General features: G+C 41.4%; 1 protein-coding gene across 5 annotated transcripts in view; it reads left to right on the top strand.

Moving 5' to 3' along the window:
• LOC309577059 (6-phosphofructo-2-kinase/fructose-2,6-bisphosphatase 4) overlaps positions 1-24,670 on the top strand; it is a 50,992-nt gene that overhangs the window by 23,191 nt on the left and 3,131 nt on the right. For all 5 annotated transcript variants that reach the window (XR_014226736.1, XM_082288758.1, XM_082288759.1 and 2 more), the window contains exons 3-13: positions 3,540-3,636; positions 6,020-6,086; positions 7,122-7,196; positions 8,050-8,106; positions 8,437-8,558; positions 10,227-10,434; positions 10,989-11,135; positions 11,699-11,803; positions 13,464-13,593; positions 13,953-14,015; positions 17,086-17,150. Coding sequence is in view for 4 of the 5 variants with exons in the window: in XM_082288758.1 (XP_082144884.1) it covers positions 3,540-3,636; positions 6,020-6,086; positions 7,122-7,196; positions 8,050-8,106; positions 8,437-8,558; positions 10,227-10,434; positions 10,989-11,135; positions 11,699-11,803; positions 13,464-13,593; positions 13,953-14,015; positions 17,086-17,150 (1,136 nt within the window). In the remaining variant the exon portion in view is untranslated. The remainder of the gene's footprint in view (positions 1-3,539; positions 3,637-6,019; positions 6,087-7,121; positions 7,197-8,049; positions 8,107-8,436; positions 8,559-10,226; positions 10,435-10,988; positions 11,136-11,698; positions 11,804-13,463; positions 13,594-13,952; positions 14,016-17,085; positions 17,151-24,670) is intronic.

Below are 24,670 nucleotides of genomic sequence, written 5' to 3' on the forward strand. Positions count from 1 at the left end.
ATCCTTCTGCTTTGTTAATGTATTTTCAAGCAATAACATACACAGGCACTCTGCATTTAAGTATTTATTGTTTAAATTTTAAGTGTTAATTGGTCAAATTCTGTTGACTATCCCTTTACCTCCTGTTCTGCCAGGTGCCTAAATCAACCTTTTTCCCATATCATTAAACACTGCCCTTTTTTTGTTTATTTTTTCCTTCTTTTCCTTTCTTCGTGGGTGAAAAGGAATGTTGTTTACAAGCAGTTGAGCAGGCGGCACTTCTGGGTTAAATTTCCAGATTTCTCCCATCTTTTTTCTCTGTGAACTTTGTGCTACTTGCAATTCTCTACTTCTTTGTGTTTGTGGAACGACTTGCAATTCTTTGTCTAAATACTAAGCCCAAGGACTGAGGCAGCCAACTGCCACTTGTTATCACCTTCTTAAGGATTTATCTGTGTGTTTTGGGCAGGAAATGGCTCAGATTGGCTGTGCCAAGGACCTGGCTGGGCTCCTGTGGTATCTTGTGGGCCCAGTAAACAGGACCTAAGTCCATTCGAGGTTCTGAGCAGCCACCTCCCCTTCCTTCTCCTCTCTCTTGCAGAAGAGCAAGACACTTTTAGTGTGCTGTGATTCTGTGTCCAGTGCAGTAAATAGTAGTTTTATGCCTAGTTAATAATTTAAATGACATTAAGCATATGAGATGATACTAAAGTGTGGAGTTTTGGCTGGATATTTAGACATGTATTTCCTAGTAGCTCTAAGAAGTCAAGATGAAAAGTTCTGGTCTATATTTAAGCTGCCTTCTGGTTCTAGGGTGAAACTTTTTCTGTTGGTGTTTTCCTAAGCTTTTAGAAACTTGGATAATGTGCTTTATTTAGAAGAGACATTATGGGGGATATATTATACTGTTTAAATATGAGAGTTTACAGGATTTAAATTATCACTTGATTTTGACTATTTTCATGTGGTTTAACCCTTCTGATGACCAGTATCAGCTAGTTGAAGAGTTCAGTTTTATCCATTAGGCTGAAATGGAATAGCACTCTTAAGTAGTTTAGCCTATATCCAAGGTGAGAAAATCCTTATATTTTAGATACATATCTAACTGAAATTTATGAGATGTGTTATGTCTATATATATCATTATGTTTGAGCACTTCACTGTGTGAGCTTTGAAAAGCAGAAGTCTGGTATTGGACAACAAACAAGATATTATCCACATCTGGCTCATGCTTGGTTGAATATATCCCAAATGCTGATTCTGCTGTAGGTGTGGTTTGGCTCAGCTATAGGAAAAATTCCGTGGGCTACTGTGAGCAGCACATCAGGGAACATACGTACTTGTGCTTAATGAAAAACAGGTAGAGCATTGTTGCCAAATTTTACAAAAATGTGCAACATGAAGCTGCCATATGAGCTTCTATCCTGGGTTGCTGGGTATTGTTTGCCTTTGTTAGAAAGGGTGACTTGGGATGTTCTCGGAAAACCACAGAGCCCTTCTGTTTGTGTCTTCAGTGATGCAATTTTACTGAGTCAATGTAAAACACCTCACTGACTGGCTGAGGGAACAGATGACATTTTCCCTAATTCTTCCAGTTGGTGGGGTTGAATTGATACAGGATCAGTATCGAGTAGCCCTAACATCTGCTACCCTTTGGCTCCTAATGTCTTAAAATTAGTGTGTGCTTAATTTAGCAAGAGTTCTTGTTCTCTGAGACAGATGGTTGAAATTACGAGGTTATGTAAACCACAGAAAAGATAAATGCCATCTTTGCATGTAACATTAAGCAAGCTGGAGAGTTCAAGAACAGAAGGTGGAGGTAAATAACCCAGGGTTGGTGATGGTTGAATCATTTCAGCCATCATTTCTGTGTTTTCTTCCTTCCAAAATCCTCTCTTGTTTAGACTCTGAAATGGTTAAAAGTACAGAGGACTTTTGTCTGTTTTTGAAGGAAACGAGGTCAATTAGATGTCTGAATAGAATTGTGTTGCAATGTGGTTTTTAGATACTAAGTATTGGAAGCTTTTTTGAATAGCTGTGGTTGTGATACCAGTTAGCTTGGGAAACTTTTCCATAGGCGTGGATGCTAAGAATAAAGGCTGAAGATTGTCCCACTAGATAGCACTTTTTCCTTTGCTGTGCATGGCCCTCTGGCAGTAACTATTCCTTCTCATGAAATTCATTATTTTTGATTTTTAAAGGACTATTGTCTGACATCGCTGGCCGTATGAACTTCTTGCACCTTCTGTTTTCCTAACAAGGACCCACCTTTTCATGTAGCCACTGTGGCCAGTGCTCATTAAAACCATCACAGAATCACCTGGATTGTTCTATAATCCATGTCATGAAAAAATTCCATCAACACTGCTGAGCTCAAACAAAACTTTACTTTTGGGGAAAAAAATAATTTTTATGTCTTTATCCTCTGCCTCCAATCCTGACAGCAATCTGTATACAGCAGCTGGTTCTTGAACTCTTTTTTGTTCTATGTCATTTTTCTTAATTGCAGCCTTATAGTTGTGTCTACTGCTTCTTTTCCTCTTTCCAGAAATGAAGTCTGGCAAATAGTGTTGTACCTTGGCAGCATCTCAAACAGAATGCTTCAGTGTGGTTTAATGTTAAAAAAAAAAACCAAAACCAAAAGCTTTGCAGTTCCACAGAAAAGACCTGTAGGTCTGAAACAACTTAAACATTAATTGCATTTCAGAGACCTGCTTTTAGAGCCATTGAATGAAATTAATTAGGGTTCAGTGTCATTCTGTTCTGAGGCAAAGCAGAACTGTCTTGCCCTAATCCCATACCTGATACTGTGACTTGTGTTTGTCCATGGATGTTTTCCACCTTTGCCCAGATAAGGAATAGGAATAGGTGTTTTTTGACCACTGCTATGAGATCACAGTAAGATTATGTTTCATATGTAGGATGATTTTTTAAATTATTTTTTAACAGGCTTTTTTTTTCTTTTCTCAGTAAGTGGAACAGGGGTTGTGAAATACTAATCCTGAAGGAATAGAAATATTTGAGCAGGGTTCTGAACAAATGTTTCCACTACTGGAATTTTAAGTTTTGTTTACCTAAAGCAAGATTGTTTAGTTCTATTTAGAGCTCTGCCTTGCTTAAATAAGAGCTGTAAGTTTTGGGAGGTGCTATCTGAATACTGTTTCACTGCACATATACATAGTATAAAAAGCTAATAATCATAATTATTAATTATTATAACATTAATGATCATTACTAGTCCCTTATAGACTTTGAGTAATCCCTGAAAAGGAGGAGAAAAATTTCTTTTTGTTGCCCAGGCAAGCTGGCAGACAAAGGCACTACAGTATGGCCACTGAAGTGGAGTGACTACAGCCCAAATGTTCTTTAGCTATTTCCAAGATTTATTGCTGTCTTGCTATTCTAAGCCTCACAAAACACAAAAAGAAGTATGATACATTGACTTCTTACAGGCCAAGTTGTTTTATCCTTGCAGGAAGTTTGGCTTCAAAGTTGCCATGACTTCTGTCCTTTTCATGTGACTGTTGTTGGCTCCTGCTAATGCTGGTTTCTCTTGGCAGAATTCAATGTCGGTCAGTATCGTCGAGATTTGGTGAAAAAGTATAAATCCTTTGAATTCTTCCTGCCTGACAATGAAGAAGGCTTGAAAATCAGGAAGTAAGTTTTGATTGTGGTTGGTACACAAGGCTAATTGTATTAAAATGATATCCTGTGTAATTTGCTCTTAGAGATGGCTTGAAGTTGCATTTTTGTATGTTCAGAAGACCCTTAGGGAGACTGCAGGAAAAGATATTCTAGAGAAGGTGGAAAAGTGATTTCTTTTGGCTGATTAAAATTTGGGGGTCTTTTTTTCTTGGTTGTTTCATCTCAAGCATCAAAAATGCAGAGAAGTCCTTCCTGATTCCTTTTCAGTAGGATGTGACTACTGTTATTCCTGTAGATACTCTAGGATATTTTCACTCAAAAGCTATTTTAACAAATAGTTAGTAGTTTTCCTATCTTTTTGTAAGGTATCAGCTAGTAGATACTCCTTCTGCTGCATAATTCCTAAAATCCCATTTTAGAGCTTTTGTTTGGTTCATAAAGAAAACTCACATAACTGCTTTTGTTTTTGATTTGCATAGTGGAATTGTTGATCTGGAGCACTTTGAGTGTATTCATCATTATCTGCTCAAATGAGTGAGAATCAAACATTATTATTTTCTCCTTGAAATTGTGGTTTTGGCCACCATGCAGGTGCCTCATTCAATTAATGTACTGCCTCAAAAACTGCCTTGTTTTGCTAGTGCTGTGCAAAGCAAGGAGAGAACCAGAGTGAACTTCTGTGTCATGAAGCATTTGAATCTCTGCTCTTGCCTGGAAAGAGGCTGTGCTTTAATGTAGGAACACACCTTGAGAAGAAAGGGTAGATGAGGAGAAAGGTCAGAGCAAGAGGGAGCTGCTTCTTTCCTAGAGGAGATCAAATGAGAAAGTCTTTTGATTTTCTTCAACATTCACTGTACTTTTTAGTATGTTCAGGAAAGCACTTAGAGCATGCAGTATGAAATGAGGAGGAACAGAAATTTGAGATGGATGGAAATAATATTTATTTAGGCTACTTAAAATATGGCCTGTTTTGTTCTTAATTCAGCTTCACCTTACACATCAAAAACGTCTGGACTTTCCTACTGTCTGGACTTTGTTTTGTGGCTGTCCTTTGCCTTGTCCTCTCCCTCTCTTCCCTTTCCCCCTCAGCAGCAGAGTGTTGCTAAAGCCAAAGGAGAGCAGCTTGCATAAGAAACTCCCAGTCCTTTGGGATAAAGAGCAGTTGTGAGGTGCATTAGCCTTGCAAGCCACTACCTTTTGCTTACAGGTAGAGCCAAACCTTTTAATGTGCCTCTGTGTCACCTATTAGACTAAATGTTGAGGGATGTAGCATGAAATGGGCTGTGTGAGATGATCTGCCTGGTTAGCAGTGAGTAAAGAGGGTTTGTATTTATTCAGTGAAGACCTGAGTGATGAATCTCAGCTCCTGACATCTGTTAACTGTGCTGATGTGGAAATACTGTCAGGATTGGAAAGCCTTCATTTCTCTTTCAAGATAAAGCTGTGCTTGCAGAAGATGGTAAATGGAAGAGTTATGAATTTCAATCTGGAAGTCAAAATCGAGGAGTAATGTAGGGAAGGGCTGTTGAAATGGGCAGGCTTTTATGTTGGTACTGCAAAGAGGCTGTACTTACTGGGAATAAATAGGGCTTTGTTCTGCTAACAAGTAAATCGTGTACAATGTTAATGTTGCCCTCCAGCATTACTGATGTGTTAGGAATCATAATGGACTTGGAACATAATGCTAATGCTGGGGACATAAGAAAGTTGCATATTAATGTGTTCTTATCCAGATTTAACACAAGTGTAAAGTATGTCAGGGTGGGGATTTTTGGTGTTTGTGTCCTCAGCTGTCTCCAGTACTAATTACACTGGGTGGGTGACTGCAGTGGGATGATAGTTCACCTCAGTCACTAATACTTGATGCTACCTTTGCTTTGTTCTGCTCTGTTTTAACAATTTTTTTTTTTGCATAAGCAGTTTTCACACAGTAGCTCAAAAGGGAGTAAGTAGATTGCTGAAAAGCAGTTGTGTCTCCACTTCAACTCAGTGCCCCAAGATAAAGGCCTTAAGTTCGTTTATTTTATTTACTTTTTGGCATTTTGAGAGTCAAATTAAGAAGCAAGTATGTATGAATAGGTAATTGGGAAAAGCATACAGTTGCAGGGGTGATTCAGTGATATTGTTTTAGATCAGTGGAAGTGTATCCTGGTCAGCAAAGTTGACAGATGTTCTGTGGACATGTGTAGCCGTATCAGTGACACAGAGGAGCAAGGTGACACGGCCACATTTCCTTAGTGTAGCTTGGCTGACCTCTGTTGGTTTTTTTCCGGTGTTTGGAGGCAGGTCTGTGTTTTTTAGGTAGATTATCTAACATTTGAAGGGCGCTTTGCTCACAAGTGCATTGAAAAAATAGCCTTAACTAGCATTTGACTTTGATTCTCTCCTTCTGAAGACAGTGTGCCTTAGCAGCGCTGAACGACGTCCGGCAGTACCTCAGTGAAGAGAACGGGCATGTGGCTGTAAGTTTCTTGTTGAAGACATCTTCTTGAGATGCCTCTGCATTAAACACTGTGTGTCTGCTGGATAATACACAGCCTGAGTAATTCCAATAGCAAGAAAAAAGTCCACCTTCTCTCCACATTACTATAGGACTGTGCTCCACAATGTACCATTAAACACATCTGCCGTTTTGCTTGCGTGTCCATTTGATAGTGTTCCAAGTGGAAGGTAAAGACTTGCTGAACAAAAAGTATCCTCTGTATTGCTTGGCAGTTGTGTTACTGGCATGAGAAATGTCTGAAGAGAGCAGGAGAAACTTGTATTAAATTGATTTATACCTGAGTATTTAATAATGGGATGCAAAACATCAGTTCTTCAACCATTGTGTTTTGAGACTAATTAAAAAATTTTTTTTCTTGAGACTACTGACATAACTCTGGGGTTTTTATTAACTAATCAGGGAAAACCATTAGCTATAAGTTCTTCTGGGTACACGAGGTAAATGTTATACTTTGGCAAACTGCATACTTTAGTAAAACACTGATGTGTTCAGAGCTAAACTGAGTTCCTAGAAAAAGGGTTGCATTGATTGTGTTATTCATGGGTAGGATTTACAACTCTTGCAAATCTTCTGCCCTTAAGTTTCACGCTTCCATTGTGAATAGCCGAGTGATTGCAGCATCTTTAATTTGTAGCATAAGTTCACTAAGAACTTATGCATTAGTATTTAATGCTGATAATGGGTTAGGAGGAGGAGTCTCTCCTGCACTGTGTGCTAGGCTTAAATTCTGATTTCCTTTTCCAAATCCAGAGTTCTGCTAGTAGTGCTTTCAAAATATTACTAATTTTTAGTATTTAGAAAAGAATGTGAGTAAAGTAAGAATGTCCTTGTTTTCCTGTTGAGGTAGTGGGGTAGAGGGGAGGGGAATTGTTTCCATTTTCTTTCCTTCACACTGAGGGACTTTGAATCCATTTTTTTGTTGTTACTAACACAGTGCTTTCCATAGGCTGTGATTTTGTAATTCCTTTCTTTCTCTCCTTTTAATCGTTCCTAGGTCTTTGATGCTACAAATACAACTCGAGAACGTAGAGAAACTATTTATAAATTTGGTGAAGAAAATGGATATAAGGTGAGTCAAAGCAAAGCAGTTCTGAGCTATTGCCTGATCAAATAAGGCAGTGATAGTTTTCCCCTTATCTGTACTCTCAGTGCACTAGCACAAGCCACATTCTTCTTAGAGGTTTAATCAGTAGTGTGTTTTGTGTTCCTAAGCATTATGTGTGATTAGAAGTTATTCAGTCCTCTTTTTTCTCATCTTTAGTGTTTGTACTGTTTGGAGCTAAGCTATTTTGTGTTGTGGCTTCAATTCTGTCATCCTGGACCTGTGGTCATGAGTGCAGTGTCAGAAAGAGCATTTAAAATACAGTTCTTCATGCAGTTCAGATCTTTGCTGCAGAAACACAAAGGGGATTCTGTGTTAGTTCTGTACAAACCGAAAACTTTGTGGCTTTCTGCCTTCTGGTTTTGCATTTAGCTGTTCTCCAGTCATCTTTCATTTCCTCTGAACTTAATCTCTGTAAGCCTTTGACACAGCAAAACACAAGCCCCTTTTAAACCAAGGCTACTCTGTTAGCTGAGAGGCTTCTAAAGTGTTATTTCAGAAGCTTTAGTTACTGTTTGTGGGGCTGAACTTGCATCCTCTGCATTTGTTTCTTCCTCTTCCATCCTACAATTTTTCTGCTGCAAAAATTTTCCACTTCCAAGCATGATGTGTCATGGAATGGTGAGCCAGGAATTTCTGATGAGAGGGTTTGGAGAAGCTTTCTGAGTAAATGGAGGGAGATTTAAGACATGACTCTTTTAAAAAGGCCTTGGCATGCAAGTGGGCAACATGCTGCTTGTGTGTGTTAGTATCCAGAGGTGTTTTCATGCATCTTGCTTCTTCCTCCCTTCTGTTCATGTGGCTCCCATTTGGACTGAAGACTTTTTTCGTGGAGTCTGTATGTGTCGATCCAGAGGTCATTGCTGCAAACATTGTGGTGAGTAAAGGAAAGTTTGCTTTAACTGCTTGGCATTGGGAGGTTTAAAGTAGCTCAATAGTTTTAGCAGTACATGATAAGAACTTCCAAGAGCAAAAGCTCCACATTAGCTTTCATTAATGGAAAAAAAAATTTTTTTCCCTGTCCATGTGAATGTTACTAGCTCAGAAGTTTAAGTCTCTGAAAATAGGTTTTTTTTTGCTTTACATGTACTTTAATGGTGTTGCAGACAAAACTTTGTGTCGTGTTCTTCCACTCCCTATTTCTTTAAACATCCATGAAGAAGAGAAAGAAACTTAAATACTGTTCTGCTGGTTTTATTTTAAACAGCAAGTGAAGCTGGGTAGTCCTGACTATGTTGATTGTAGTAATGATGAAGCAACAGAAGACTTCATGAAAAGAATAGAGTGCTACAAGAACTCATATGAGACTTTAGATGAAACTCTGGACAAGTAAGTCATGAAACAACACTGTGATCACAGCTGATGATCGCAATATTATTAAAATGTTTTCTTAAGGTTTGGGGCATCCTGTATTGGGGATTAGTGCTTTCAAGTCATGTATTTCAGTGTCTTGAGCTCTCTCTCCTTTGGCAAACTAGAGTGTGTTGACTCTAGGGGTGTAGCATGGAAACTTCCTTGTTTGAGGAAAATTGGCTAGTGAGTCTAGTCTGGGACAATATTCTTTTTGATTTTCCCACTTGGAGAGTGTTGTTATTCTTCTGGGATAGAATCAGCATTTAGCATTTATTCCAGACTTTCTACAGTGGTTGGTTGGTACTTGTTTTTTTGGTATGTAGAGGAGACCTGAGTGATTTGTAAGCATAACTTAATTGGTTGGCATGGTTAAGGTTACTTATGAACACATCTGTCTTAAAAATGTGACTACTAAATTAATTTCTTTGTGCTTGCAAAATTATCCTGCAGATGCAGGGCTGTGGGAAACTGCCTTAGCTACATTATTTATCCTCGTGCCAAAGCATTCTTCTGGTTTTTATTGCCTTTGAACTCTTGAAAAGAAGGTAGGGATAAGTCATGTGAGGAGGAGCCCCATTCCTCTTACTACTGCCTGTTTTCAGAGTAGGGTTTGGAGCTGCAGCCATCCCAGGTGCTGCTGGTTTGTTCCAGGCCAGAGCTGCAGAGGAGGCTGAGCTGCATTTTAATGTGATTGAGCGTGAGCAGCGTGAAGCCGGTTCAGTTGGCTCAGTCCATGCGTGTAATTCCCGTGATGGACCTAATGGCTGTGCCTGGCTGGAATAGTAATGATTAGCTCCAAGGAACACGGGCAGGAATGAGGGTGGTGCTGCTTGTTTCTCACTACCTCAGTTTGGTTTTATTATCAGTTTTCTTGTTTTATGGCAGTGTGATGTCTCAAATGCATCACTAGAAACCTATAGTGGTTATTTTCAGCTTATGAGACATTTTTCCTTGTGTAAACTAGAGGCTGCTCTAGAATGATAGCTCACATGATAAAGGATAAGCAGTGAAAATAGAAATTATAAGCTGTCTGATGCTGAGAAAGTACTGGTGGGGTAAATTACAGTACTGTTAACAAAGAGTTGTTCACAGAGCAGTTGAGAAAATGTCTTGCTTCAGACTACTCCCTCACTCTTCTGGTGCCCTAGTTTTTCTGGAGGGGATTAACTGAGATGGGTAATTAGTGACCATTCCTTTTGGCCCCTGGGTGCAATCAGACAAAGACTTGCTGATGGAAAGTATTTGTAACCTGGGGAAAAAGAAATCTGGTTTTGAAAAATAGCTGGATATCTTACTCAGCTGTGGTAACTTAAGTGATTCCACTGAATCTCCCTTTCACTGTGTGGGCTGGATTTTTCCAAGAGTAGGATCTAGATTTGGATGAGTTGCAAATAAAGGAAGCAGAAAAGAAAGTGATGTGAGCAGCTCCACGTGAAAGGAATAGAGTTCATCCTGTACCTTTGGAGTACTGCGTTGCTTCTTAGGACTAATGCATATTCCATGGCTAATTGGGGATTTTTTCATTGCTTTGGCTTGTCGCCCCTTTGTTTTATAATGAGAGAGAGAGTGGAAAGATTGTGGTACGTGCTAATAGAAACAATGGGGAATCTTACTTTTTTTTTTTTCCCAACTTGCTCATGAAAGGGATCTTTCTTACATTAAAATTATGGATGTCGGAAGGAGTTATCTTGTGAACAGAGTGATGGATCACATCCAGAGCCGGATTGTCTACTACCTCATGAATATCCATGTGACTCCTCGGTCAATCTACCTCTGCCGACATGGAGAGAGTGAGCTCAATCTGAAGGGGAGAATAGGAGGAGATCCTGGGCTGTCTGTCAGGGGGAAAGAAGTAAGTACCTCCAGACAAGCGTGACTCTGTTCTCTTTGTGTTCTGCTGGGCAATTACAGCTTTCCTCCTCTGCAGCCTTTTCCTCTTAATGAGTTTAAATGACTTTTTTAGTTGCATGTTTGGGTAGCGGAAACAGGATGGACACTGTGTGTGTTGTGGTATGTACTCTTTTATCTGTTTGTCTTTCTGTTGGCTGAAATTCCTTTTTAATCCTACAGCACAAAGCAGTTGGCAAGGGAGCTTTATTTTTTAACTATATTTTTGTAAAATCCTCACTAGTTGGATAATTGGGAAAGTGTACACAAGTTGAAGCTGAAAGGAAAACTCCTGGAGGGAAAGCTAGGAACTGCTGAAAACTTGTATTTTCTTTGTACTTCTTTTCTTTCTCTTGTCCCTCTTGGATAATGGAGTATGTTGTATGTCTTAGCAAAAACTTTGACAGTCTTTTGGAAAAGCTACAGTGAGCTTATAGAGGCTGGAACCCGTGTATTCTAAACTGAAGGCCGTGTGTTGGCTCTGAGCCCTCATCCAGTGTCTCTTGGTTTTTATTCCAGTTTGCCAGAAGCTTGGCACAGTTTATTAATGAGCAAAATATCAAAGATCTAAAAGTTTGGACCAGCCAGATGAAAAGGACAATTCAGACTGCTGAAGCCTTGGGAGTGCCTTATGAGCAGTGGAAGGTTTTGAATGAGATAGATGCAGTAAGTTCTTCTCTCTTAAATGCCTAATAAGTTGCTTTGATTGCTAGAGATGAAGAAAGTACTTAGTTTTTTAATATGTCTTTTATGGGATAGAAAGTCATTGAAGCTGCCTCTAGAGGCTGGAAATAATTGTCATTACCTGTAAACAAGGCTAAATGTTTTATTAAATTGTTAATTTATTCTTCTTTTGTCTTTCCCAGTAAAACATTCCTCTGTAGAAGCCACGATGCTATGAAATTTTGGTTAGTTGGGCTTGGAAGGAAGTTTGTGGTGGGGGGCTTTTGCTAGCTGGCAATTCCCACCTGCACCTGTAAGATATATTAGCAGGTGCAATAGATAAAACATAACCTTGCTTGCCCATATATGTAACTTCATCTGTGTAGGGATTTAATGATTCCTGCTAACCACCTCTGAGTCAAGCTGAGTGTCCTGTTCATCGTGTGTGTCAGAGTAGCAAAATACAACTGTTAGAGGTTATTTATATATGGTTTTATTTAAGAGTGGTATCTGCTTTTTGCATTGCTGGAAATACATGTTTTTTAAATAATTTTCATTACCGACAGGGAGTGTGTGAAGAAATGACATATGAAGAAATACAGGAAAATTACCCGCTTGAATTTGCACTGAGAGACCAAGACAAATACAGATACAGATACCCTAAAGGGGAGGTATGCTGTTTTTAATCTCTCAAGTTGAAGGGCTTCCTTGTCTTCTTGAATATGTGCATGCTGGCTTTTGGAAGGAAAAATAAATTTTAAAATTAATGAAAAGGTTGTTCCTTTCTCCATGGAAAAGCACATAGGATTTTGCAAGGATTGAGCCCAGACCACTTAATTTGATTCATGGCTTGAAAAATAAAACAATAAATTTAGAAAAAAAATGGAGAGATTTGATCTTGTGGGCATCATTCCTGTGCTGGTCCTGCAGTGATAAAGCAGGAGGAATTATTGCAGGGCTTCAACTGTTGCAGATGCAAACATGCTGCTAAGATGGCCTATTTCTATTCATCCCTGCTCTTGGTGGTGGTTGTTTTGCAGGCAGCTCTGTCTGAAATGCTGGGGACATCTCCAGCCACATTATTAAACTTCTTGCCTCTGGGAAAATCAACTTGCTGATGTCTTTTTCTAAAGCAGCCCCAGTACAGTGCAGCGATGGCCAGATGGTCACAGGGCCATCCATGGGTGCTGAAGGTTTGGGCAGCAGGAAGGAGGGATTGGCCCAGCTGCTCCTGCTTGAGCTGTGGGGAGGCAGAGCTCTGGCTTCTTTCTCAAGAGTAATCCCTGTGACAAGAGCAGTGTCCCTGGCAGGGTGACCCCGGCCTTGCTCATGAGGCAGTCATTAAGCTGCAAAGTTCTCCTCATCCATTTGAGCAAGGAGTGTTTGTTTTTCAAACCGGTTCGGTCCTGGGAATGGTGACAGGCATTTCAAACTCCCTCAGTGCCTTATGGGGATGAGTTGGTCTCCTTTATCCAAGGCAGTTTTGTGTCTGGTAACAATGTGAGGGGTTTGCACAGCTCTCCGGGGGCTTTCTGTTGTCCAGGGCTCAGTCAGCAGTGCCACTTTGTCCTGCCTGGGGATGAGGGCAAAGGCTTTCTGCTGCGCTTGGTCCCTGCCCTGCTGGGTGACAGGCTGAGCTCTCCACACGTGCAATACATGACACATTCTGGATGTACATGACACGTTCTGGAAGTACTTGGCACATTTCAGAAGTAGTGTCTTTACCCTGTGTGTGAGAATTAACTGAGTAGTGCCCATGCAGGAGCCCTGCTGTTCACCTGCAGCAGCAATTCCCTGTGCATGGCCAGGCAGGACAGGTCACCAGCGAGTCCCTGGGCTGACTCTCGGTGGGATGGTGGCTGCTGTCACCAGGCTGGTTCAGTGTGCCCACGGCTTGTTTTGAAAGGGCAGACTGGGCAAGTCAGGCTTTGTGAACTCTTTGCATGCTAACTCTTGGCTGGGCTTCCTAGATTTGTGCTTGGAAGAGAGATGCTTTTGAAGATGAGCTATGGAAAATAACGTGCAAGACTCATATTTGCAGATGTGAATTAAATCTTAGGGATTTTTTGGAAATTCTTGATCAAAGGGCTAATTTAATAAAGCTTCTCTGTGAGGGAGATTTGTTTTGGTATGTGTATAATAAAATGTGTTACATGTATGCTCAGGTCTGAGCTGTGTTCTTAGTTTAAGGAAGATTATTACAGCAGTATTTGTCTGTGCACTAAACATTTAGAAGATGACTAATATGAAAGTAAGATCCCCTCTTCATACATATACTGTTCAAAGAGTTTTTCCTTTTTAATGTGCTGTGTGTTTCTCCTCCCCTCCCAGTCCTATGAAGATCTTGTTCAGAGGCTGGAGCCAGTAATTATGGAACTTGAAAGGCAGGAAAATGTGCTTGTCATTTGTCACCAAGCTGTCATGCGCTGTTTGCTTGCATACTTCCTTGACAAGCCCGCAGGTAAGTCTTCCTTGATACATTACAAACAATCTGCTTTTTTGAAAATTTACTACTTAAGGTTCCAAACAGTAAATTCTGACAATTTGTTGTATCATCAGAGGCTGGTTTTGCTAGGCAAGTACCCAAGTGTAATTTTTCGTATTTGACCCCCATGTGAAACATGTTAGTTGATGTTACTGGGCTGCTTCTCACTTAAATACTGTGATGTTTGTTTTTTGCTTTGATTAGCATCTCTGTTGCACGGTAGGAAAACAGATATACTGTTAGGTAAAAAGCCATTCCAGTGGTTGACCTGAAACATAACAGAAAAGTTACTTGTAACCAGTATTTCATGAGTAATTTGTGGTTTGATTTCTCAGAACAACTGCCCTACCTGAAGTGCCCACTGCATACTGTCTTAAAGCTAACCCCAGTGGCTTATGGTAAGTGCAATTAAGTATATTTAGTATATGTCTGGCTGTATTGTCTTTGTCATCAGCAAAGGTTGTGAAGCATTTAAAACACACTTTATTTTGCTTTAAAATAGTTAGGTTTGACATTGCATGATGCCTACGGAGCTTTGTTAGAATAAATGAATCCTTTGGATTACATGTGCTTTGCCTTGTGCCAGGAAGCATGTATGTATTGCTGAAGGGCTGAAACCACCAGTGGCTGTAACTGCTGGAGGGGACAGTTTTGTGCTCAGTTCATACTCTATTTCACTAATTCTTCTGGCAAACCATGCATTTACATGTCTGGTACAGCAAGATCTGAGTTTTTATTGATGTATTGGAGGGTACTGCTTTTCAGAAGACAGGCACAATTCATCTTGCAAAGTGATGAATCTACACAAATGTGTTCCCTTAGCCTTAAATAACTCCATTCTCTTTTCCTGAAGTATTTTTTCCATGGACCATCACAGTACCACATGAACTGACCTTGTTTATTGATGTTGGCATTTGTTTGTCAGCAGCTGTTCCTGGTGATTGGCTCAAGGGCTCCCTGGGCAGTGTGGGGTGTGGGTTACAGCATGCCCTACTTGGGCTTTAGGCTGATTGCTGATGGGGTTTTGTGTGTGTTCCCAGCTCAGCTTAGTGTGTGCCTGCTGTTCATTTTCGTTAAATGATGGCTGAGTTGTATCTGCTGATTTCCCACTTCAGAAGATCATCTTAGGCAGAGAATCTGTACAGCTTACCAGGCAAAATGGATTGCCCAAAAATGTTGGTTCAGTCATTAATTGGAAGCTGTCTTTGATTGTCAGCTCTGAAAAGGAAAGGTCTACATCTGCACTTTGTTTTCTGTTAAGTTTCAAATCAAGTTGAAACAAAGAATATTATGAAACAAAGTAGTTGCTACACTGGGAGAGCTGTCTGAAGGAATTTTTGTGGTTTGATTGCAGTGTCCTCCTACAGGAACGACAGCCTGTGCTGTGCTGACACCTGGTGTTCCCAGCCTTGCATGACAACCTGGGGCTTTGAAAATAATGATTCAGTGCAGTTAAAACTTGGGTTTTTTAAAACTGGATTCTTCTGACCTGCTAGGCTCTGCCTGTTTTCCACAGCAGGGTTTTGTTTTGGGGTTCAGTTTAGTTTTTTGGGGGTTATCTGGTGATTTTGTTGTTTTTGCTGTTTTCCTTTTTTTTTTTTTGAGGGGGAGAGAAGTTGGGTGACAGTTCATAAATTTTAAGGGGGCCTGGATGTTTGCAGTGTTTGCTCACACACTAAGTGAGGAAGGAAACAAAGTGGTATGAAACACTGTCCTTGCCCTTTTGACTTGAGTGAAAGAAATGCCATTGTCCTTTTCAAACTGTTTGATACATGTGTCTGATGAGCACATTTCAGCCAACCTACGTTTTGGAATTCAGCCATTTGAAAACACAAGGACTGTGCAAATTATTTCTGCAGTACTGGTCTATGGCACTGCTCCAAGCTGATGTGTCACTTGGCTCCAGCCAGGCAGGATGCAGGGTCAGACCTGGGGGTTTGATACCTCCCAGCTAAGCCTGTTCTGGGGAAATGCCTCCCCTGGGGGTTTGCTCTTCCTGGTGTTGGAGAGGAGCAGCATTCCCACCTTAAGATCTGATCTGCAGTAGGGGAACATCTGTTACAGCCTCACAGCTGGATCAGGGTAGATGAGACTTCTACCCAGCAGTCCAGGGCAGTGGTGGTCTATGGAAAGAGAAACTGCAGCTTGCTGTGGATATGAACTTGCTCATCAGTAATTAAAAATGAGCTGGGAGTATGCACATGGTGATTACTGTGGAGCAAGGCATGTCCCTTTAGTTTATATTTAAAGCTTTCCACATGATGCTCTCTTTGGATCTAAACTCAGCTCGTGAGAGGTCTCTGCAGTGTCTGCTGTGTAACAGTCCTGAGTAAAGGCCAGCAGCAGGGCTCAGAGCTTGGCTTGGCTTGGTCTCAAGGGTCACAGTGGATCTGTGGACAGAAGGATGAGTAAGGATCCTGTTCCACTGGGAGATGTCTGCTTTTCCTCCTTAAAATCTGTTTTATGGCTCACTGTTTCTCTGCATTCTGGCCCTCCCACAGTGGTTGCTCAGTATTCCTGACAAATGGGCTGTCTCAGAACAGGCTTTCCTAAGGGAAAGCAAATCCTGGCATTACTAATCTATTTCTATTTTTTTTAAGGTGCAGTGGCTTTCTAAGGAAATCCCCTTTCTTTGTCATGTAGCAATTCTATGGAGTGTGTTACAGCTTTAGAGAACAAGTGAGGAGAAAAATCTGGAAACATTCTTGTGATAGAGGATGGACTCTGGTGTGTCAGAGGAAGTGACTATTAATGGACATCGTGTAGGGTAGTGATAGCTTGTAAAAGTCATGTTTGTGTGAGAGAAGCCGGGGTTTGGCAGTCAGATACTGCTTGAAGTGCTGTGGCCATGGAGTAGTGAGTAGTTATATCATTCTCTAAGTGGGTCAGTTGATACTACCTGGGAAATAGTTGTTTATTCTCACTTTTTAATTTTTCTTGCCTCACTGACATTTTGAGTTTTTGAATGCAAAGCAGAAGTTCCTTTTCAGGAGTCAGCTTTGAAGTTCTGTTTAGCTTGGTGTTAAAACTGCTTTGCACGTGTAGAGGAATGGGGGTTGCTGACAACACACACTGTACCTTCTTGTAGTTGCTTTTATGTTTAAAAAATGAGAGCAGCGTTTATCTTCTTAGAATTTCCATGTAATACAGAAGTCTAGGATGTTTAAAACACAAAAAGTTACAAATAACTTTCTCAGTGAATGTTTGTATATGTTTAAAAAAATAAATTTTTTCAAAGAAAATAATGATAAAGCTAAGGTGAGGAGATGGTTTATCAGATTGATAATAATATTCATCCAGGTGGAACAGATTAATTTCTGTAGCTTTAGCTCTCCAGAATTCAGGAAATTCTGGTATAAATCAGAAGGGAAAAGGGATTAACTTTCACCAACTCAAAATTAGATTGTACTTTTTTTATAACTTCACTTTTAAAGCAGATATATCTAAAAATGTGTTTTCTATCAACAGGATGTAAAGTAGAATCTATATTTCTGAATGTTGAAGCTGTAAACACACACAGAGATAAACCCGAGGTAAGAATATTTTTCAAATTGGAGAACTTGATGTAATGTACTGTCTGAGTTGATTTCCATTGTCCTTGTGGCTAGAATTGATTTGATAACTCAGCTGATTGTATTCTATTTTACATGTGAAGCTTTGCTACTGGTTTACTGTGAGGGGGGAGCAAATTTTTTATTGACCAAATTTATATATGAGTTCTAGCTGGAATAGTTTATCTTTGAGAAATGAATGAGAATTTGAAGATGTGGTGTCAGTCTAAAAACTGTATAAAGTTCTGCCAGGCTTTGTCACTCAGCAGCAGTAGGTGTAGTCAACAGTTGTGTTACGAATGCCACACTTATTCTGGGGAGAGAAATCATCAGCTTTTTCATCACTGTGGTTATTGCTGTATGAAAAAGAGGAATTCATGATGTCACCTGTGTTTTAAGCCAAAGCTGGAGAGGAAGACTAGATCTCGGGAAACAGCAGGACAACCAGGGGAAGGAAATTGAGCATGTTTGTGAAATGTAAGTGGAGAGATGTCAGCCCATGGGGGCAGCTCCGTGCCCTGCCTGCGTCAGGCACAGGCTCTCTGTGCTCCTCAGTGTTCACCCGAGCTCAGGCTGATTCTGCTGCTTGTGCCAAGCTCCTCCTTCGCTGCATCATGAAAGTTGTGTGAAATGCATCGTGATTAAAGATCTCTGGTTCCCTTGCAGATCCTCATGCTAATGCCACCAGGCGTGGCAGTGATTCCGTGCTGAGGTTAGGAGCAGTGCCTACTGGTGAATTGGAAGTCAGTTTGATAACATGAGAAAAAAGGGCTGTGTTTGGTGGTTTTCAGAGCAACAGTTTATGGTGAAAAGAATATAGTGAGAAATGAGGTTTTATGTATGTAGTCAAGAGGGCATGTGACACAAAGTGCCTTTCATAACTGAGGGTTCACTCCTGTGCAGAATTCATGCTGGAGTTCTTTGCTGAATTCTTCTGCAAAGAAGTTTTGTTTTAATGACCTGGGTATTCCAAGTTCTGAAAATACTGACTTTTGGACATTTTGTCTTCAACGACTGCATTGCATATTTCCTCTCCTCCTTTTTCTGCTTTGTTGTTCTGCTTTGCCATTTTGTATCTTAGTTTGATTTGTCACGTTTAGGAAATCTGGTCTGTGTTTTTGCAGTACCTAAAGCTGGAGAAGCATTGTGAAAATCCATGAGGGTGTCTTAGAGCAGTAGGTTATTTGTGTTAAATGGTGTAGATGAACATCTTTAGTCTGGCTGATCAAAATATCTGTGCTGAATTTACAGCTTGCTGAAATGCTGCTGAAAATGCCACTTCTCTAACTAAAGAGGTTTATTTCAAGGGGGAAAGCTCTGCCTGAATCCCCAAGTGACTCTCCACAAGTCTAGCAAGTGATGTGGCCACGCTGGCAACTGGTGTGGGGTGGCTGTATTCAGGTGCATGTAGAGGATCATGAAGACACTTCCATTGCAGTGGACTCAAAGACACAAGACTGATTTGAGTGAATGAATTCTATAAAAATAAAAAAAGGAGTAGTGGTATTTTCATAAAAACCCCTCAAATTCTCTTCTCCCTCTGCTCCAAAGGAAACCCAGCCTGGTGAATATGGATGATGTTACACTGTTCAGGTAGTGGGTCTGAATGAAGTGGGTCCTGTCTGCATTTAATTACTGCTCAGAGGACACTGAAAATTTCAAAAGCTTTCATTTAAATCACCTATGAAAATGTTAATTACTTCTGTAAAATTAAGTTTTCAAGTAGTCTATTGAAGTCAAAGCATTTAATTAAATACAGTGTCACACAACAGCATTGTTAAACAATGAAACCATTGGATTGAGAATTGCCCAGTGTGCTGTTCTGTGACCCACCAGTCACTTGTAGTCTGTGCTCCAGAACAGTGCCCTCCTTTTGGGCTCAGCTGAAAACATCTATTTTCACATGGCAGAAAGCAGCCAAAGCTCTGGAGTGTTTGTTTGTGGTATGTGTGAACCTCAGAGTACCATGGTGATTTGTCTGGAGCAGATTGGAGCCTTGTGTTTGTCAGCATTGTAGTGGCTGAAGTTCTGACCTTTTCCAATGAAGGAGTCTATAGTCTTTTACAGAAAATAATTCAGGGGAGTTGCTTTAGCTGTTGTTGGGTCCCTTCTTAGGGCCAGAAAACAAGTGCTGGGGTGAAATGTCTGCTTTGCACATCTGGCTTGGTTGGTGAATTACAGAGAGGGCATTACTCATAGCCAGATCTCTTTTTTTATTTGTTGAGGGGATATGGGGAGGGAGAATATTAGTGCAAGGTGAGCTGGCTTACCACAGTGAGGAGCAAGTTAAGACTAATAAAATCCATCAGTGTGAAGTTTGAAGAATTGGCAATGATTTGGCCTAAAACGGATCTTGTAAGAAACTTCAGAACAGTTTATCATGGTCTGCTCTTTTGGTAGAAAGGAGAATATTAATTGCACAGGCTTTGGGACTTGCAGGAAGTGGTGACATAGCAGATGTGATTCCTGATGTGTTTGGCTGCACTGGGATCTTGGTTTCATTTGGTTTTGACATTCAATGCATCATTCAATTATTCATTGTTTTTCTGCAGCCTCTGCAAAAGGAGGGGAGATGTAGTTGGTGTGATCAGCCTTGAATGGTTAAGGTGTCTGAGAGCATATTTTTTATTTTGTTAGAGGTGGTATGTTGCCTGTAACATAAACGTGTTAAAAATGGCACAGAAGCATGTGGCATTTCAGCAAAAGACTGAAAGTAGCTCAGTGAATAGATGTGTTTGTGCTGAAGCACATGATTAGGTGGATTCCTGCTTGGGCCTGTAAAAGACTTCCTCTTAAATGTGACTGACTTGAGCTTTGGGTAGTGCTGTCAGCAAGGGAGCAGTGATCACTGTAAATACATTTTCCTGCTGTCTTGTTCTGGGACAGTGACCTGCTCTTGGGGTGTGGGGGCTAAAAACATCTCTGCTTCTCAATCAACCCAGCTGTGTACTTATGAAGGGATCTGATTGGTGGTTTTTGTTGGTCTTACTGCTGCATGATAAATATTCTCTATATTTTTATTATTGTACAGAATGTAGACATTTCCAGACCTCCTGAGGATGCACTTGTAACTGCCCCTGCTCATCAATGAATCCTGTGTGCTGACCAACTATTGAACTTGGGGTGCTGTTCTCGTCCTGCTACTTCAAAATAAATTGAAAAACTAATCATTCCAATCACTTTGAAATAAAAAAGCCCCACCCAAACCAAACCCATAACCCAAATCAAATGTTTGTACAGCGTGTGACTTTGAAAAAATTTATCAAATCACAATAAAACTGTTGCACTGGCTAACTTACTGTGGATGAGTTATCAAACCCTGGTCGGCTCTCACTGGAATGCTGGTTTTGTAAATTGCTGTAATTTAAATATCCTGCAGCATTAAGTTTTATTGTAACAGCCAGCAATCATTTAGTGTTAGTTGCAGTGTGTTTATGAAAGCCATGAAACACAACATCCCGTGTGAGATAAGAAAGTCAAAATTTGTTTTGCCCAGCAGAGCACCAGTATTATCTGTTTCAGGGCCTTTGGGAGTGATTGGTCTGTCGTGTAGTGTAAAATAATAACCCATAATTACTGTAAATCCCTAATCCCACTGATCCACAGCACTAGTGCTCTACATGTGCTAATTAATGATGTGCTGTTGGAGCAGGGTAGCGAGTTTTCACTTAGTTCCAGGACAATTATTCAAAGACCAGGAATGTGTATAGATGTTTTTAGTAAACAACTTTTGTTAACAGCTGTTCTGCATTAACCAAGCTTTAGGGTTTGCCTGTGGGCAGAAGTGATTTTAAATTCCCTCTTCCCTGCTTTGTATGGGTGTGGGCGATGGAACACATACAGCTCTGCCCCAGCTGCTGTGTGCCTGGATTTTATGTGGGCTCCAAGAAGCAGTGCTGACCATTCCAGAACAGGGAAGCAGAGTTAACCAGAGGATTTTGTAGCTGGGTGATGGCTCCAGTAGATGCGGGATCTCAAACCAGCAGGGCATGAATCCCAAACTGCTTGACAGGAAAGCCTCTTGCAGGAGGGAGGAGAGCACAGGCTCTGGGGGATGTGGTGCCTTGGTGTCTTTCTCATGGTGTTCCATGGGCAACATGAGGCTGTGGAAAGCACCTGTGCCATGGAGCAGGTAGCATTTAGGCAGGGAAAGGCAGAAAAACACTGAGCCTTGGAACTGTTTTCTGAGGGGGTCTTTTAGTCGTGAAAGCAAGCGGGACTGTAGGTTGTGGAAAGCTTTTATCTCGTAGGTTTCTCAGGTGGTATGTTTTTCCCAAACGAAGATTTTGGAGTAAAAAACAAGTTCTATATCTGCACTTCTAAAAAAAAAAACTGTACTGAAGTTTTCAGAAGTTTATAGTGACTGGGAATGTCTGCCATACCCAGACAACCTCCTGGCCAGTGAGCCTCCTGCTGTGGTGCTTGGTATTTAGTTAAACCACTGTCCCAGAATGGGCTAAGATTGGCACAACCTGGATCATTTTCCTGTTGTTGACATGACTGTGATGTGGGAGTGTTTGGTCACTTTTCTGTGTTTAATTGCTCTGGGGTCTGGGCCTAAGTTTTGCCTGCTCTACCGCCTTGCACACAATGAGTCTGGATTTTCTTACCTGACAGCTGAGGTGACATTCCTGAGGGATCACAGGGATGCTTGGCCATAGTCAGGTACGGAGGAGCCACATGGAGACAGCTGGGAGTGCTGTCACCTCCACAGGCCACAGCTAAGGAAATACCATCCAGATGAAATTAAATGCATTGCATTTCTGGTGGAGCCAAAATCTGTGCAGGCATTTGCTGTGGAAAAACTTCATTTTGCTGCTTGAAAAAGGATGGCTTGGGCTGTCAGAGAAAATGGAGGAGGATGACAGGGGCAGGAACTTGGCCAGAGAGGAAAGCAGAGTTTGCCTGCTCTGTGGCTCGTGGAGGTTGCAGAGGGAAGGGAAGCAGCAGGAGCACCCAGGACCCTCCACTCCTGCCAGCTGCTGCCAGCCAGATTTCCTGGGGCTGTGTCTGCATGTTGTTTTCTGCTGAGCACAGCACTCACTGTGCTGCTGTGTGCAACAGAGTGAAGTGGATATTTAAAAGCAGAATGCTCTAAGGGGTCTCCTCTTACAGCAGGATTGGTCAGCAGCCCTTGCTTTGTCAGTAGAAGAAAGGCCTGATGCTGGATGTGAAGCTCCAGCAGCGGTTCATGGCACAGTTTGCCAAGGGGCAGCTGACTGCTAAGAGGGCTGGATGTTTATGTTGTGCTGTTTATTTCTCTGTTTATGCCTGTGCTGCTTCTTGTTTCCAGAGGTTCCTCCTTTTGCCTGCAAGAGCCTTTCTGCAAGATCTTCCTGTTCTGCTGTGAAGATCACATGTAGCTGAGTCAAAGTAAAACTGAAAATGGGGCCTGTCCTGTTGGAGACCCACAGCACTTTGCTGGGCTGTAGGAGAAAAAAAGTGTGCAAAGGGCAGACCATAATGAGGAGAACAGCAACAGAGGTATAGGAGGGTATTTGAGTTAATCTGTATACTTTGAGTCTTTCCAGGAAAGACTGGGTGAGATGGACTCTAGTGCAAAGCAGTCAGACTGCTCCTGCCTTGGGGAGCAGGCTCTGGAAGCAGCAAGCTCCTGCTGGGGCTGGCCAAGGAAGAGGGTGCATGGCTTGGTACAAACAGCATTTAGGAAAGATGTGTGGTTTTATTCCTCCTCCTGCGTTTCCCAGGCCGTGTGCTGCTGGTGTGTACCTGTTCCCAGGATGGTTTGTGCAGGTGTGCTTTGGTGCCAAGCAGTTACAGGGACACCTTTTGGTCCCAAAAGTAAGGCTGAAACCTCAGTCACCTTTCTAAGCAGCAGCACTGTCCATGTTGTATGGCTTTTCTCTCACAGTGCCCATGGCTGTCTGGAAGTGGGTACAATCCCAGCTGCCCTCATCTCATCTAATAGGATTCCTGTGAGTAGGAATCCACTTACTGTTAATGAGGATATTGGTCCCTTTCTAAGCCTCTGTTCATCTGGTCTCACTGCTGGCTGTTGTGTTTAATAAGGCCCTGGGGGTGTTTATCAGGGTTTATCCCAGTTTTCTTCCTTCAGGGTGACAGCTCAGCACACTTTGCTTCCACAGCCTGTTTGTGTTTACTCAAATTCCAGCTTTTTCTGCTTTCAGCTTTCTTGCCTGCTTATCAATATTCCCTATGGGTCTATCTTAGTTGTTAGAATGCTGCTTTTATCTGATACCTCTCATTGACTGAAATAAGCTGTATCTTCTGCCTTGCCTTAATCACCTCATTTCCTTTTAGCTTCATGTTTGAGCCGTCTAGTTCTTGCTGCTTGCAGACTAATTTCCAGTACCTCTGGATTCCTGCATTTTGATGCTCCATTTCATGCTCCATTTAATTTTCTTTGAATCAACATCAGATGTTCAGCTTAAAAGATTTCAGCCAGTATTCTGGGAGTGCCTGTGGAGACTGCTCTGCAGTCCCAGGGAATTTCTGGGTATGTTGCATCAGTTGCTAAGAAAAACACAAACAAACACACCAAATGCCAGCATGTTCTGTTGGTTTGTTGTTTTTTGGTTTTTTTTCCCCTATAACCATGCAGAATATGACTTGTTTTGCCAACTCCTCATGTTATTAGCAGATACTGATGCTTTGTGATGCTTTCCCCTTGCTGCTGAAGAGATGCTTCTTGTAGAAACTTCTTTTTCAAATAGGATTGTTGCTTTGCTTTCCTTCAAAGAGATGTGAGTGGGTCAGGCCATGTGCTGGCGGGTGCAGAGATTCCAGTACTTGGACAACTCTGTCCAGCAGCATTTGCTGTGTGTGTTCCCAGAAACCTTGGCATGGTGTTTATGGTGGAAAGTGGGGATTTACCCAAGGGCTTGAAGGCTGATGACAAAGGAAAGGGCTGATGTGGATGTAGGAGAACTGGTAAGGGCAGAGCAATGTTGGCAGAATTCAACCTCCAAAGAGAATCTGGTGCTGCTTATATCCTGCTTTCATAAGAAATGGCTGAAAAATCTAGAAAGCAGCGTTGGGGAGGGCATTGAACTGCTTTTTGAGCTGTTGAGTTTTGACTGATGGAGTTGTGTGTCTGCATGTGCTGAGAGGGCCCCTCACTGTGTGCTTGTGGGGACCTCCTCTCCCCAGAGTTGGACTGGAGAGACTTGTTTTGAATGTAAACTCTAATAAATGTGATTATAAAACCACTGGAGCATTCCCTGATGTCAGTGTGACATCTGCCACATGCCTGTGTATCCCAAAGTGCATTTTAAATTTCATGTTACCAGCTCTTCAGGGAGTTACTCAGAGTTCTTCCAGTGACTTGGCTGCTCACAGATAGGATCAGGTCTGGCTTTATGGCTGTTGGTGTTAAAGAGTCATTTCCTGGAGTGTGCCTGGAACAAGGAGAGGTGGGCTTCCCTCCCTCAAGATTTTATTGATTCCTGTGTGGTTTATGACCTTTGCAGGGTTCTGTTTTTCCTTACACTACGTGCATAAAGACCGGGAGAGACAGTGGA

This window comes from Coloeus monedula (genome assembly GCF_965178545.1).
Source record: "Coloeus monedula genome assembly, chromosome: 11".
Lineage (NCBI taxonomy): Eukaryota > Metazoa > Chordata > Aves > Passeriformes > Corvidae > Coloeus > Coloeus monedula.